The 16005-nt window shown below is 42.7% G+C and overlaps 2 protein-coding genes across 4 annotated transcripts; one reads left to right on the forward strand and one right to left on the reverse strand.

The window, feature by feature from the left end:
• The first annotated feature begins 1776 nt into the window (after positions 1 to 1776).
• On the forward strand, positions 1777 to 9929 carry stx17 (syntaxin 17). Of its 3 annotated transcripts, XR_005100679.1 has the most exons (8): positions 1777 to 1914; positions 2325 to 2471; positions 2546 to 2611; positions 3671 to 3982; positions 4087 to 4137; positions 5481 to 5567; positions 7312 to 7601; positions 7671 to 9929. XR_005100679.1 is itself a non-coding variant. In XM_037274570.1 (7 exons), exons 2-7 carry the CDS (start codon positions 2349 to 2351, stop codon positions 7549 to 7551), a joined length of 879 nt encoding a protein of 292 aa, XP_037130465.1. In that variant the 5' UTR covers positions 1777 to 1914; positions 2286 to 2348; the 3' UTR covers positions 7552 to 9929. The 3 variants fall into 3 exon arrangements, 2 of the variants coding, with proteins under 2 accessions (XP_037130465.1, XP_037130463.1); XM_037274570.1 differs by having other exon boundaries at positions 2286 to 2471; positions 7312 to 9929; XM_037274568.1 differs by having other exon boundaries at positions 7312 to 9929.
• Positions 8635 to 15934, reverse strand: erp44 (endoplasmic reticulum protein 44). Its single transcript, XM_037274501.1, has 11 exons — positions 15773 to 15934; positions 14091 to 14163; positions 13976 to 14015; positions 13786 to 13901; positions 12704 to 12888; positions 12494 to 12609; positions 12261 to 12435; positions 12073 to 12184; positions 11610 to 11751; positions 10576 to 10678; positions 8635 to 10341 (listed from the first exon to the last, which is right to left on the reverse strand). Exons 1-11 carry the CDS (start codon positions 15830 to 15832, stop codon positions 10243 to 10245), a joined length of 1221 nt encoding a protein of 406 aa, XP_037130396.1. The 5' UTR covers positions 15833 to 15934; the 3' UTR covers positions 8635 to 10242.
• Positions 15935 to 16005: the final 71 nt, after the last annotated feature.

The raw sequence follows: 16005 nt of genomic DNA on the forward strand, positions 1-16005 counted from the left end.
AGTAACAAACTGAATAATATGAATCTCTAATAGGAACATTACAATGCCATTAAGATAATGACATTACGGGCTCATGCAATGAATTAATCAATTATCTTCATTGTCATTACAGTAAAAAAAAATGCATGAAAAACAGAACACATCCATTCTCCAATAATTCAAAAATGTGCAGTTCAATTTAATGGAAGTAGAAGAGGTGATCATATCTTCACAAAACTGGTTTCACTATACCAGCTTTCTACGGAATTTAGAATTCAGTTTAAAAATTCTTCTCAATTCTCGTGGTGTCCTACCTTGGTATTACCTCTCTCTCTCTCCCGCTCTCTCTCTCAGTCGTTATCCAAGCCCTGAGCAAGTGTGATGTCATTTTCAGTCGACAGCAAGTGGCAAAATGGCCGCCCCTGAAATGATAAAAACAGGTTGATTTTGCATCTTAATTCCTTTTCCACTAAAGCAATATCAATCAAAATGAGGTGTTTTGATTACTATTATTATTATATAGCAAATTATTGTAAAGGAAATTTTTCACTTCACTTCCCCTTTAAAGAAAAATATTGACCAATATAAATGAAGAGTGCAGCTGTAGACCCCTTTTAGGGGCGTTATGCCAGTTAATGGTGGAAATATTATTTTGTATTTCTCCCACTAAAGTTGTCCGCGATAGATGATGACTGTTTTCACTAAGCCGCCAGGATGTGATGATTACGCGCCCGCTTTAAGAAGCAGGAGGTATTAAGTGATCCGCGTCACCCGCTGACTTCCTCCCCTGCTGATAAACTTCCTGGATTAAACCGAAATGGACGACACCTGAGTCCTGTGGCTGACTCACGCACACAGCATCGCACACACATACACACACTCTCAGTGTTGATATAAAATAGAGTCTAGATTTTTGATGGTTTGCAATTTGACAATCAGGATTTTGTTCTACTTCTAAGTCTGGCAGTCCCCTGGAAGTGGACAAAGACTTACACAAGCAGTTGTGTACATGTGCACAAACAACCTGAGTAGATTTTTATTTCTTTTTTTTTTTCTTTTTTAACAGCACATAGGGGAACTCCCTTGTGGTATGGGACTATGTGCATCAATGTTGCCCTGCAAGGAGGAAAGAATGTGTGGGGGGTTGGCCTAAATGTCAAAGGTAAAAGGTGCTGTAGAAAATGAAGTGGAAACACTCAGTTAACCCACATACATCACAAAGAAGGGGAAATCCCACATATCTCTTGGTATTTTACCATACAGACCATAATGTTTTTTTTTTTTTTTTGGTCATTATCATATATTTTGTTGTGTTTGGCGCAATGTAGTTACATAAACTCAGGTACTTGAGATGTATGTTTTAAAAATACAGTTGAATAATTCCTTTACCAATAAAGAAAGAGAATAAGTTAATACCGTTTTAGTATTATGCTAATTTTGGCAATATAGTGAATGTGTTCCAAATAAGTCAAAAGTTTTTCTTCGAGTCTATGCTAGTTGTGCTAGCTGGTATGCTAAGTGATGAAAACACAATAATTCAATGTTTTCCGATAATATGAGTATATAGGTTGCATTGGTTTGAGAAACACGCTTCATTACGGCTGAAAACTATTTTATTTTTAAGAAAAATAGGAGCCTTTACCTTGGGTCACCCACGGTGACGGTCAGAGCAATTTATCATTTGTGCTGTCACGTTCCCGCCAAATACTCATGTAAACTTTACGTCGTCAATAATATAAGATCACTCGACCATCATGCGGAATCTTAAATAATGTTCTTTGTTGTTTGAGGTCGGAAACATTTCGTCGACGCACTTGGGTGAGACTTGTTTACAAATAACAGCTGTCAGAAACCTACCAGCCAGCAATTGTTGTATATTTCGCCACACAATGGAAGGGGAAACATAATTATTGCACTTGAGAGCAATTCTTTTGGGTAAGCTTTGCCATATGTGGGTTGAATTTCGCTCCGTTTTTATGCGATGTTGTTGTGTCACAGTTAGCATCAAAACAATACGGAGCAACTAACTTTACGAGTCGATTGAATAGTGTGTCTCTGTCAACTCAAGCATTATCGTTTTTTTCATCGATTATATATTGTAGAAATTTTACATATATAAAACTTTTACAATATATGTATATATATGCATTTTACATATATAAAATTTGTATAATATATACACATACATTTTACATATATAAAATTTGTATAATATATAAATATAAATTTTACAAAGATATAAATTTTACAAATATCTATCAAATTTGTATTAGTACGTTTCTGATGTCTATCTGATGTCTTTGCAGTCACTCTTATGCCTCTCTAATATGTTCTAACCCGACAAGTGTGAAGTCACGTCGTCTGGTCCCATGGCGGAGGGAGGAAGCAAGCTGACACTGAGGCGCCTGGAGGCTCCCATTCACAAGTTCATTAAAGTGGCTCTCCCCACTGACCTCGAGCGGCTTCAAAAACACCACAACAACATAGTAAAGGTGATACTTCAGATAACGCAGCCTGGCATCCACATCACAACAAATGTCTGATTGGTTTTCCATCTTTTATGCAGTACCAGCAAAGCCAACAATGGGACCGCCTTCATCAGGAGCATATCAATGCCAGCCGAACAGTTCAGGTACACAATGTCATTTGTGATCAATCATAAAGACATCTGTGGTTTGAATTTGCTCTATTTTCTGTTATTATTTTTCCCACCAGTGCATTTCAATGGACTTAAATTTGAGCTGGAATTCCCCTTTCATAAAAAGGTTGTGTGAATAAGAATTCTTCTGATTTGATCAGTGGTCGCTTATCCCTCTCATTATTTGTGTTATTTAGCAGCTGATTTTATCACGAGTCAATATATTTGCTATTTGTCAAATTATTTTCTTAGCGCTTCTTGTTCAGGCTATTTTTCTTTCTCAAATACACCCGCCCTCCTTAAAAAAAAAAGACAAAATGCCCCGATTTAACCTTTTGAGGCGGAAGTCTTACGTGACATGTCGATGTCATGCACATTTTTTTTGTTATTTATTGATTGCCATGTGTTTTCTAAAGCCTTTCAGGGTCCCAAATTTTTGTTTTTTTTATTTCTTTTTAGATTGCCTATTCTGTTCAGGATCATGAATGCGTGCCATTAAGTTCCAGCACAGCTGACACTGTGTACCAGCCTGGGTACATCCTGCACAGGTCGCCCATAAACCACACAGCCCTCCAGGCTTATTTTCCCCAAATTTTGTAAAACTCTCTAAATTTAGCATCTCTCCCCCCACGTTTAATTGCATCTGGTTCCTAGCTCAACATTCGTCACAAACAGAAATAAAATACAATGTCCAAACTTGAATGGATGTTTTGTGAGTGTGTTTCGGCACATGATGGCTTTGAAATTCCCAGAGGGGTGCTGTTGCCAAGAAGCCAGTCGGCACCCACCAATCCTCTCACCACTACACTCCCAAGCCCCGGGGATGCGCACAGAGTGCTTTCCTGTGTCTTGATGGTGTTAATCCTGACTCATGGGTTGCTGCACTGTGTTAAGTGTATAGGACGGACAGACAGCTGTCAAGCACAGGCGTCATCGAAAGCCAAAAGTCTGCCTAGTCGATCCAAAGGAGGCCCGAAAAAAAAAAAAGATTTTCACAACCAAGCATTCACACTCCCAAACGTGCCAAAGCTAATCATCTTGTCATCTTTGCAGCAACTACGAGCAAACATCAGAGAGATGGAGAAGCTATGCGGCCACGTCCGGCCAGAAGACGCCACCGCTGTGGAGAAGATGGTCAAGCCGATTAAGGACAGGGCGTCGGCCGCCACGCGAGACTTTCTGCGCATGCACGATGACCCCGCCCTTCTGTCCACGCCGCCTTCGCCGCCGCCTGATTCTGCTCGAGCATCCGGTCGAGGGCCCGACACGGACGAGGAGTCCGTTTCTGGCTGGCAAATTCAAACCCAGCTACCGGAGATCCCTTCCGAGGAGAGTGCTGCTGAGTCTTGGGACAACCTTGAGGAGGTACTGAGTGGTCCCATCTCGTTTTGGTGCCCAACGTGATATAAGATATTTTTATACGTGCGCTGCAATGCCTCAAATTTTTTTTTTCCCTCCTCCCCTTTCAGGATCTGAAGCAGCTGAGTGGTTTGGTGACAAGCTTTTCCGTGCTCGTCCATGTAAGTATGAACAACAATTGGCTTTCACATGGAGAGCTTTTTTTTTTTTTTTTTTTTCCATCCCGCTCTGTTTGCGTTGCTGATGGCGCTCCTTTGAGAGCGCAGATCAGTTTAAGGACTCCTGCAGGGGGACCCTCGGGGGCCTCTCAGGAGAGGGGCGGGAAAAGCTTGAACAGCAGCCGTGTCCGCGGGCGGGGAGGTGGCACACATGGGGATGCTTCGGAGCAGGTGGAGAACAGACGGTTCAGATTATCGCCCCATCCTCCGGGATGGAGGCAGGAGAGATTAACAGTGGCGGAGAGAGAGAGGAAAGATGTTGTGATGGTTCAAAACAAGCGAGAGGAGGAGCGGAAAGAGCATAGACATGTTGTTCCGGCATCTCGGGGGGTTAGGGGTTAGGGTGGCGCCACCAGGGGGAGGGGGTCATATTCTCATGCACAACCACTGTGCGTGTATCATGTGTGTACTGTTTGCGGTGTTTTCCGCTATTACTTTGAATCTTTATCATTTCCTAAAACGGACAATGTTGGTTCCTCACAGTCTGACAAGGAAATAACTTGGTTTGATCAAAGCCCCAGACATTTCAATTACATTAAAACAAAAATGACTATAGCAGCTTATTGGCTTTCAGTTCTTCTCATCATTCAATTATTATTGTTTTTGGGATGTCCAATTTGGTTCCAGCCTGCATCATGTGCATGCTACAACTCATCACAGCAGTATTCCAAGTAATTGACTTCATACAGAAGTTCATCCGACCTTCAAATCGATTTTTTTTAAATTGGTAAAGTATGTTTACCTCACTTTGAAAAAAAAATCATTCCAACAAAATTTCAGGCTAAAAAATTTCTTATTTTTATTTTATTTATTTATTTTGTATTTGCACTTCTGATATTGTCTGTATTTACCGCTTCCCAAGTCGAGCACCAGTGCAGTGAAACCAAAAAAAATTAAAATATTCAATCAGGATCTTTTGTGCTCGAATAGAAAGAAAAAAAAGAAAGCTTTTTACGCGGTATTGTGCAAGTGAAGTGCTATGAATGGAAAGTGGCGATGTGGGGAGGCGGAGGAGATGGAAAGTGCCCTCCTTGTTGTTTGGTCACTGTGTCCATGTGGCCCTCATAGGGAGAGAGACAGCTGCCACTCTGAATATTTCATGAGACACACACACACACACATCCCTCACAAATGTCATCTTTAAGTATACCTCCAACCTGCACGATAACAATTAAAAGCACCAAAATAACAATTAATAATGTGTGTGCATATCTTTTGCCACCAGAACATGTGTGTGTGTGTGTGTACATATTTATACGTGTGTGTGTCCAACCCCTGTGTTTCAGTCCCAGCAGGAGAAGATTGACAGCATTGAGGACAACGTCAACACGGCCGGTGCCAACGTGGAGGAGGGGTCCAAGAGCTTGGGGAAGGTGTGTATGGCGTGTGTTAATGCGCAAACGCACACACGGCGTGTGTGTGTGTGCGTGTTGAGATCGATGGCACTTTGCCTCGCAGCTATTCCAACAGCGTTTGTCCCTATTGATCCGCTTGAAAACGGAGGAAAGCCACAATTAAGGAAATTGAGAGAGGAGAGGGATGGGAGAGGTTGTCAGTGTGTGCAGAGCATGGAGAAGAGCTGGGGAAAAGCGCTTCATGTTTTTCATTGCCATTTGAGCGAGCACACTCGGAGAGCTGAGTGTACCTCGGTGGCCTTCGCACTTATGACACACTCGAAAATGCCCAACGCTTGGCCCCGTCATCGTGAATCACGTGGCGGAGCCACTCAACGCTTAACGACACACACCCACACCGCCGCCGTTCAATTCATTTGTTAAGATTCATTTGGGTGTTAGTTTTTTTTTTGGGTGTCGGGATTATATTTAACTCTGAGGCAAAGTTTGCCCTAACCACTATGGTCTCTTCAGGCGTCCCAATTAAAATGAAACCCTGACTGTGGACGCTATGATACAAAAAAAAAGACTTCTCGGCCATGTAGCCAAATTGCGAGCGTACAAATACACCGGCAGAGCAATTAAATTCTCGACCGAGATGAAAATGCAATCAATTAATCTTCCGTTACCGCAATTTTCTGGCATCTCTATGCGAGAGACTAACGCCTATTTGCATGGGGAGCCGTAAAGGTAACCGAGTCGTGATTGAACAACACAAGGTCGAGCTGGCACATTAGGCGAAAGGGGTTTGTGGAGATAACGCAAGATGAGAGCGACGTCAGATGTTTTAACGTGTTGAAACGGCTCGTTATCTGTCATCGGGTCAAAGGACGTTGCTCGCGCGCACGCACACATACTTGTGTGTGAGTGTATATATGTATATATGTATGTATATATATATATCACACTCAGCTCAGGTGGAATTAGAATTGGCTGCCACAGGGGTGTAGTCGAGGGAGGTTAACGTTTGAACTAGATTAATTTAATAGTGAGGGGTTAATCAACAGTGTGTGTGTGTGTGGGAGTGTGTGTTGTGTGTGCGCACACGGGCTCATTAATTGCCATCAGCAAAAAAGCACCTTCCACTCTGATGATAGCGGGTGCAAAAGCAGCCAAGGAAGATAATGGAATCAGTTTGAAGCTGTAGTGGAAGAGTCGCTTTTACATTCATACACACACAAGCTGGTTTGTGTGTGTATTTTTACTTTCTTTTGGCTCACGCGTGAGCATACAAGCACGCATCCAAATTTGGGATGGGCGTGATTTGTAATCTTTGAGAATATTTATGCAATGCATACGAAAACTTTGTCAGCGACATGCTTTTTAAAGGAGAAAAATCAAACTGCAATGCATGCACAGCTCCGAAGATAACGATGTAAATTGGTTCTGTCTAATGGAACAGCTATAGCCAAGGATTACAATTTACACAGTCCTATTTCATATTTTGGACGATTTGAGATCAATGCTTATTTTTACCATTTTACTGACACATTCATATATATAAGATTTGTTAAAAAATAAGGAATAAATTAAAAAAAATAAGGAAAATCAATCCAAAATTAGAGAAGTTACATAAAAGCTAAATTAATTGATAAGGATTATTATTATAGCCATGACTAGTACCGTCCAACGCAAACTGCACCAAATTAAAAAAAAACTTTATTAATCCGCGTGTGATTGATTTTAACGCTGATGTCTGGGTGTGTGTGTGCTATGCTTGCAGGCAGTAGGCTACAAGTTGGCGATACTGCCTTTGGCCGGGGCGCTCCTGGGCGCCGCTGTCGCCGGCCCGCTGGGCCTGCTGATTGGACTCAAAGCGGCGAGCGCGGCCGTGGTGGGGGGCAGTGCTCTTGGCTTCGCGGGAGGCAGCCTGGTGAAGAAGCACCGTAAAAGCTTGCTGGCGCTGCAGATGAAGCAGCTGACGGCGCCGCCGGCCGACCCCGGGTCAGCCAAGGATGAGTGAGCCATGGAGTTTCCCGCCGGCCGCCTGATGCTGCTTGCATAATCAGGACTGTGAGCGGTTACACTACTACGGATGCAAAAACCATTTGCATTTATGACATGTGTAATGATACTTTTTAGTGGAACTGCGTCAAACTGACAAAATGGAGGCACCATGGTCACGTTTGCAGAGCTCAACCCTCTTTCCTGTAAGAAATTCTCCCTATTTTGTCATCTATTTTACACTGATTAGGACTTTAGTTAAAACTAAAATGTCACACCCACCTGTGATAGGTAAAAAAAAATTTATATAAAAAGACCATGTAAAAAAAAAAAACTAAAAAAACTTTTAAACCTGAGGTGTCACAACTATGGCTTGTGGGCCAATTGCGGGCCGCCGCCCATTTTTTAGCGGCCCGCAGTAATATACAAAGTGTGTCAGAAAAGTTGCACACTATAAAAAACTTTTATTTTTTTGCCTGAAATACTTTCAAATATAAATTACTGACCAACATTTTTATTTTTTTTTTTAACAATGCCTAAGTTTTGCCCTTCAATGCAGGCCATATCATCAACCGGCACATCTACAAAAAAAAAAAAGTCACACAGGCATTCTAGCAGTTGGCCGCTGAGTACATATCCCGATCAGCGAGACTAATTTTACTGATGCATTTGGCATGACTAAAGTGATTATGAAAGGATTCTAGGAAAGAATTATCCCAGTATTGGAGCAGGAATTATGTTTTTGAAATCTGAAATATCCCATTTTTGGAACACCACGTATTTCAAAAAACAAAATTTTGGGTCAGCATTATTATGTAATATGTATTAGATCAAATTAGTATAAAAATGAAGTCTCCCCTACTAATGTTGCCTTCTGAGAAATTGCTGCAACTTCATTATGATACAAATCTCTAGTCACATTGACTTGATATAACTTTAGTTTTCATTAACTTATGCACAACACACCCAAGTGCCAACATGCGATTCAAGTAATGTGCTCCATGTTTTATTTTATAGCTTCTTGTCAGCCAAACTAAATGTTGCCATCTTAAATGTTTCAATGTCAATAAAGGCCACACAATAATACGCAAAACACAATATATTGTAAAATGACTTTTAATCATCATCCCTTTTCCTAATTCTTCCCCTCTTGAGATGACTTGTTTGGAAATGGCAAGCCCCTCCCGATTCTTTCGTGTGTGGGCTGATATGTCCCAATGTCTCTTGGCCTCGATTGGACAGTAAAAACTAAGCAACAAGTTCCCTAAATCAAAACAAGTCCACTTTAGGATCCATTTCAAGGATCGCTAACTTGTACCAAAGACTCATTAAAAACTTTCTTTTTTTTTTAAGAGGGCTCCTCTTTCTGACATACATGGTACAAAAACATGGTTGGATGGGCTTATGCAGAACATCACTTTGCATCACAGTGGAGTTAATTGGCTTAAGTGGCACGGCACAAAAAAAATAATTTCGCTCATAATTATAGTCGAATCTTTGGCAATCAGAATTTTTTGTTAGGGGAAATTCCAGTATAAATCATCTTAACTCACAAAAAGTTGACACGGTAACCCAAAGACTGACCCCAAGATGAACCCAAAATGGCACTTTACAGATTAACTTTATTTGACCTTCTCGAGCCTTTTGAACATCCGACAATGACATGTTCCATTACTTTTTGTGTAGCTTGCTGACAAAATTATTTTCCAAGTACATCTACTTCTGTGACTTTCTATAACTCTTCCGCTATCTGTTGCAACTTGCTGAATGACTCTCAGCTCAGTGGCCTCATCCTTCTGAGAACATCTTGTGGGGTCAATTGTTAGTTATTGTCTTGGTTTCATGATGACTCTGACGGTTTAAATGCCAATTGTAATTGGAGTAGGAAATTATTGGTCCATTCATTGATCGTTGTGAATTTTGCCAAGTTGTGCAAAAGTACTGAATCACTGAACGGTTCATTCAAAGAGGTCAAATTCAGTTCACCTGTAAAGGTTAGAGGGGAATTTTAGCTTCGCTGTCAAATTTCACCCAAAATCCTGTCAGGAGTATATTTTCTGTTTTGTTTTTTAGAAATGGTAAATGTACTTGCAGGTTCCCCACCCCTGATTGAAAAAACAAAGTAGTACCAAGTAGCAAATGTGTTTTCTAATCCTTCAGAAATATTGCGGAGAGACGAAGAAGATGCCACGACTTCAAAATGGCGTCTTGTGCTTTTAAGAACACGCGAGGAGAATCGCCCGCGTGAGGCGACGTCGGAAAAACCTTGATGGAAAACGAGCCACGTTTAAGAACAAGTGGAGTGAAGAGTGAATGGAATAATCTAAAGAAAAATAATGGTGCATTTAATTTAGAACAACAAATGCCATGGAACACAAACATATGTACAAGCTCGAGAGAGAAGAAAAAAAAAAAAAAAAAAAACTTCTGACCCACATTTAAGTCTTCACCCTTTCCCAAAATCCAAAATAAAATGTTACGATTTAAGAAAATATAGGTTTATCCAACATAGTTGTGTCATGGGCTTGTCTTTCTCACATGTTCTCGCCAGTTCTTCTTCATCTCTCTTTTCAGTAAGGGTGTTGCTGTTGTGTCCCGCTGGCCTGTGTCCTGACCCAAAGCCCCCCTCCCGGGACATTCCTACAACCACCCCCCCCACCCGAGGCGTGGCATGGAGTCAAAAGGTGACTGGAAGGAAAGGCGGCTGAGGTCACAGCTCATCGCGGTCCCGTGTTAGGATGGTGTAGCGAGACCCGCTGGGTGCCAGTTTTTTGAAGGAGCTCTTCGGGGGGCTGCTGGCAATCTCCTCCTGATCACAAACACAAAGGCCGAGCAATTTAAAAAAGGTTTTTGCATTGTCCGTTAGTTGCTTGCATGAAACCCAGGGAGCCTAAAATTGAACCTTGTGGAACACCATACGAGCAAAACTGAGCATTGATATCAGTGGCCATTTTTCTTCATCGACCTCTTGCATTGGATCTTATCCGATTGTGTTTGTGGTGACTGAGAGGTTCGCTTCTCAAGGCGGTGCGTGTAGCCAGACCTGTCCGGGCGCGCTGTCCGTGGGATCGGGACCGTGGTGGAACTCTCGATGTAGTTTTCCGGAGTGCAGGTCCGAGATGAACAGTTTCAGTTTGCCGGGAACACTAGAAATATTCAGCGCACACGCAACACGTCATCACTCGAAATATTCAGCGCACATACAACATCGTCATCAATCGGCAGCATATTCCGACGGCACATTCCACACGTCTGGTCGGACCCGTTGGACAATAAGACGCCGGTGACGTGAAGGCATATTAATGTATAAAGCATCTTATTACAGACAGGTCATGAGCGGCTGTCGCGTTACTTGTGTGTGTCTCACTTTAGTGCATACATACAACATACGCTGCACTAATGCAATTTCAAGCTGTGTGCCACACGCAGCGCTGATGTGATGCAATTAGGCCAAGCGAGGCCCCGGTCAGTCCTCGGGGCTTGTGTCTATGTGATCGGGCTCTGATTGGGGAGGGGGGGGGAGAATAAATAAGAGCACATTTGATTAGAATGGATTAGTTTAGCACTTATTGCCCGCGCCAAATCATGTCACATTAGCGCCGCTGTCCTGGCCCATTCAGAAAGGACAAGTTTAAGAAGGGCCTGACGTTTTTTTGGCTGGTGCGCAATAGCTGATTATGCTCTGTGTGTGTGTGTGTGTGGGGGGGGGGGGTTATCAAGGCAGATGAGAACAATGGTGGCTCATGACATCATTAAGCAGAGAGAGGAGGCACTAGTCAAATTTGTGGTCAGCTGTAATTCGATTTGCTTCATCGCTTTGACATGATGTGATTACTGCAGTAACGCTGGTGCACACGTTCCAGTAGATGCCAATTCAACTAACAAAAATAGTTTGAAAGTATTTACTTGTTTGTTGGTAGAATTGTGTAAAAAAAACAACTCAAAATTGTTGCTGTACAAGATTGGCGACATTTTCATTGTCCTTTGTAAATAATACCAAAAGCTCGACACAGTCATAATTCTGTCTATTGTTCTTTTTGCAATAGAGAAGATCGAAGGCAAGCGGTGAGCACTTACCTGAGGTCTTTGTAGTCCGGGAACACGTACATGTGCCTGAACGAGTCAATGGCAATAACGGGACAGTCGGCAGGAGTCTTCTGGATATGTAGGAGAGGATGCCGGAACTTGTCGCAGTCGGCGTGCAGGAAGTTGATGGACCCTGAGCAACAGCAAAACAGTTAGTAATCAAACTGAGAACCTGCAAAAAGGAGAAACTACTAAACAATTCTAATTTTCATCCCTAGATTCAAAAATGGGACATTCATTTTAAGATTTTGTTCTGTCTCCCTCTGTTGGTCACTGTTGTTGTTTTTTTACATGTCTTTTGAACAAGTTATAACGGATAAGTGAATTTCTGTTCTCATGCATGTGCAGTGACAATGAAATGGATTTCATCATACTGCCAAGTTCGGATCTGATACAGCACGTTGAGTAAAAAGCAGAGGAAATGACAACACGCAAAAAAATGAAACCCGCTAACCTTTCTCGCTAAAGAGCTGACGAGTCACTTCCTGCTGGAACTTCTCTAAGCTCTCGTTGTCGTCTTTGAGATGGAACAGAATCAGGAAAGGGATGCCCTCTTCAGTGAGCTCCTGGAAAACAGACAGGATTGTTCGAAAAATGACCATTGGAAGATCTTACTGATGATGATGATCTGTGTGGGCAAACCTCTCCGTTTTCAAAGGTGATCTCCCTGACCAGAGGAACACACTTGTCCTGAACCCAAGCGTAGGTCAGGTCAAAGTTGTCCAGGAGGCCGATATAGGCCATGTCGGGGATGTTCTCCCCAACCGGCTTGAAGATGACGCTGTCCCCGCTGAAGCGCTCCGACTCGGACACGGGCCTGCGGGGCGAGAATGTTGAGACATTGCCGGAAGGGCCAACGACAAAAGAAAACTCACCCGAATGCCGCCGAGAAGACGCAGTCATCTCGGAGGATGTTGGCGACCTTTTCAAAGGCGCGGTATTTGTCAGAATCTTTGTTCTCAAAGTAACCGATGATGTTCCTTTTGCTTCTCTGTGGGAGCAGGAAAACTCACTTCATTGCAATGTCGATTTTGAACGCGAGTCATCGTTCGGCCCGATAACAAACGTGTGTTGTTGCCGCTCACGTCAACAGATTTCAGCTCCTCCTCCGAGTGGATCTCTATCACGGGGTCAACCTGCTGCTGGCGGATGAAGTCGGCGATGGCCGCCACTGACCTCTGACCCCTGTACTCTCGCTTCATCATCATGCCGTTGCGGAACAGCTTCAGCGTGGGGTACTTGCTGATGCGGTAGCGCTGGGCTATGTCGGCTACACAGAAGGCGAAGTCGGAGTAAGAAAGTAATTGATTGATTGAGAGGGGTGAGTGAGCACACACACACACGGGGAGGGGGGGGGGTGCATAAAGTGAACGTCAAAGAGCGGCGGCGATGGTGGCAGTGAAAAGGCTGAAAACACAACCTCCAGACAGCTCTGAGGTCTGATCTCCCACATGAAAGCTGCCCCCCACTAGGGGTAAATATTCGCTGTGCAGTCACTCCCTCCCTGTGTGTGTGTGTGTGCACATATGTGGCAGGTGTCAATCTCTCCGCAGGGCATCTCTAAGCCTCCAGGCTTCACAGGAAGAAGCAGTTTTGTCATTAGTCTTCAAACAGTTTGCGGGTCATCAATAATTCCCTTTAATTTGCTTTATCTCAAAAGGCTGCGGCCGGCCGGGCGGGCGGGCGGTTTGTGTCTACGCTGCCGTTTGGTGTGGCGGCCATCTTTGCGTATGTGGCCTCATCAAATATGGTGTGTTTCCATTTGGCGTGTTTAACATGAAAGGGGCTGAACTGCTGAAAGCGTTTTATCATCAACGTGCACGGAGCTAAACAGATATCCGCTATTTGAAAGGATATCGATATTAGTATGTCATTTCCTTTTTAGCTCTTTGGATTGCAGATATTAGATAACAGCATCACCAATTCAAGCTTTCTAAATAAAGTAAAAACAAAATGCTCACTTTTGATTGACACTGTCAGGAAAGTCTTGGTGGCAAGTGTTAGTTGAAAAGAAGTTTTTCAGTGGCTTCTTGATTCAGGTCTCCAATTTTTTTTTTTTAAACCAATTTTTCATTTTCAGCACTTTTAGGTTTTTGCCAACAAGAAGATTTATGTTTCCACAAGAGGCGGGGCGGTGCAAGAAAAGGGTGGAGATGTAAACACTCACAATGCTGGTCGCAGTCAACTCGTGCAAACACCACCTGCTTCATATCCGGGAACTCCTCCCGCATGATGTTCGACGCCTCCTCAAAGATGGGATGGAGCATCTGGCTAAATCTGCACCTGAGGTACCAAGGGGGGGTCGTCAATGTCTGTTTACAACATTGAAATCTATGTAGAGCAGAGAAGTCACTTACCAGTCAGCGTAAAAGTTCACTAAGGAAACAGCAGCATTGTCTGCAAACAGACACAGTCATTCATGAAAATTCAGCGACAGGTTTATTGAGTGATCCGTGTTCTACGATGTCTTACTTAAAACGTCATCAATGTTGGCGGAGTCCAAACTGGTGATTTCTGTTTGTCCGGGAGTACTAAGGCCCATCACCTATGGAAAATGATTAGCGGAGGGGGTTACATATTTACTTTACAGAGGGCTCCAAAACCTAAACCATACTATCAGAGAAATTGCGAGTTCATCTTAACGTCACCAAACTTGTCAAGTGTGAACATACCCACAAGATCAAAAGCAAATAATGTTAAATAGAGCAAATGTCTAGCAGCCATCATTATCTCCCACAGAACAAATATAGGAGTGTTTCTCATAATGACTCGATAAAGATAGTTTAATGCTTATCCTGGACTCACAACTCGGTTTAGACAAATAAAAATGACTCAGGTTGCAGTTGTATGCGATATATGTTGAAACGGCCTCAATGAGTTGACAGAACAGCCTTACAATGATGTTGTTGTCTCCGCCCCCATGTTATTACTCTTAGTGTATTTTTGTAATTTGAAAACACATCATGCTTGACAACAAGAGAAGGCATGGCAGACGGGTGTTGCCCTGCACACGCAGCAACCTCGCAGAGTCGTCAGAGTACAAAGAGCAGCCTTGGTCAAATAATTTACCAATGAAAATTGAAAAGAAGAAAGTGCACGGCTCTCGGTTTAACCAAGTGATGGAAAAAGTTAGTTCCGCTGTATAGTAAATTGGGAATCTGCCCTAACCAGTTAGCTTGAGAATGTAAACATGGAAATCCTATATGTAATGCTTGCTATTATCTCCTGTTAAGGATTTCTTTGTCATCAATGCATTTTTATTTGAGCTGGTGGACGGAAGGAATTTTCTATTTTTAGTGTTTTGAACGTAAAGACAAATAAGATTCACTGCCCACATCACAAAGCAAAAACATGGTTTCCTTGCATGCTATTTTTTATAAATCGCCTGTTTTGAGTTATTGCCGCTGTAACTCTGCTACAAAGGGATGTTTATATTTTCCATCATTAACTCAGTAAGATAAAAATAACCGTGCAAACTATTTTAGGTCAGGCCCAAAGTAACACAAAGTTGCACCGCTCGTTTCCGGGTTGTTAACCAATCAGATTGAGCCACAACAGAGGCATTCGCCAACCGGCGAGCATCACCCACAGACACGAAGGAATCAATCGAAAACTACAAAAAAGTATAAAACATCTTTACTGCAAAAACAATCCTACGTAAACGCTTGTGTTAAACATACTAATCCGACCAAACGAATATAATGACATGTTACCAACGAAAAATATTTGGCCAGTCTGCTTAGAGTAAGAAACTTTGAGAGCATGCATGTTATTGTCAAAAGTTTGGACATACTGCTTGTTGAGCAAATAACACGCGAACTGTATAGATCAAAACAAAGTAAATTAAAGGACCATCGATAATGTCACGCAACATCACCGGCTAATTTGCATAAAAGGCTACTGCAAAATCGGTTGCCAAAAACTTCCATCGCAAGAGTGGTCCTGCCAAGGATATAAATCCGCTCCAATGAAAGGCCGGTTTGGTATATAAATCACGACAACAGCATCAAAAAGAGCCACGTCTAATGACAGGGGAGGCTGCTCGGTTAGCTAACCGCTAGCCTGGCTGGTTAGCTAAGAGCCCTCAGCTAACGTTAGCTTGCCTTTTGCCAATAATCAAAGTGTCATTTCCGGGGATGAGAAAAAGATCCTACCAGTAGTATGACGCAACTGATGCCGTTACAGAGGGAGGATAATATTGTTGATAGTTTCATCGTATTGTAGAAAGTGTGAAGGTGCAAGGTGGTGGTAGTGATGATTCGCCCCTGTCTGCTTCGACACCGCTCGTTGCTGCAGCAGGAACAGCGGCGAACCGATCTCGTGGTGACCACGGAAACGAAAATGAAACTTCCGGTAAAACGTAAGCTTTGATGGGAAATGGAGTTCT

The sequence above is a fragment of the Syngnathus acus genome, chromosome 16, assembly GCF_901709675.1.
Source record: "Syngnathus acus chromosome 16, fSynAcu1.2, whole genome shotgun sequence".
Lineage (NCBI taxonomy): Eukaryota > Metazoa > Chordata > Actinopteri > Syngnathiformes > Syngnathidae > Syngnathus > Syngnathus acus.

Bases quoted from the DNA above. Each gene is read 5' to 3' on its own strand.
- stx17 (XM_037274570.1), top strand. From the start codon at position 2,349: ATGGCGGAGGGAGGAAGCAAGCTGACACTGAGGCGCCTGGAGGCTCCC. The intron at 3,983-4,086 runs GTACTGAGTGGT...CTCCCCTTTCAG, and splicing joins CTTGGGACAACCTTGAGGAG to GATCTGAAGCAGCTGAGTGG. The intron at 5,568-7,311 runs GTGTGTATGGCG...CTATGCTTGCAG, and splicing joins GGTCCAAGAGCTTGGGGAAG to GCAGTAGGCTACAAGTTGGC.
- erp44 (XM_037274501.1), bottom strand. From the start codon at position 15,832: ATGAAACTATCAACAATATTATCCTCCCTCTGTAACGGCATCAGTTGC. The intron at 14,164-15,772 runs GTAGGATCTTTT...CATTTTCCATAG, and splicing joins TCAGTTGCGTCATACTACTG to GTGATGGGCCTTAGTACTCC. The intron at 12,436-12,493 runs GTGAGTTTTCTT...CTCGCCCCGCAG, and splicing joins GTCTTCTCGGCGGCATTCGG to GCCCGTGTCCGAGTCGGAGC.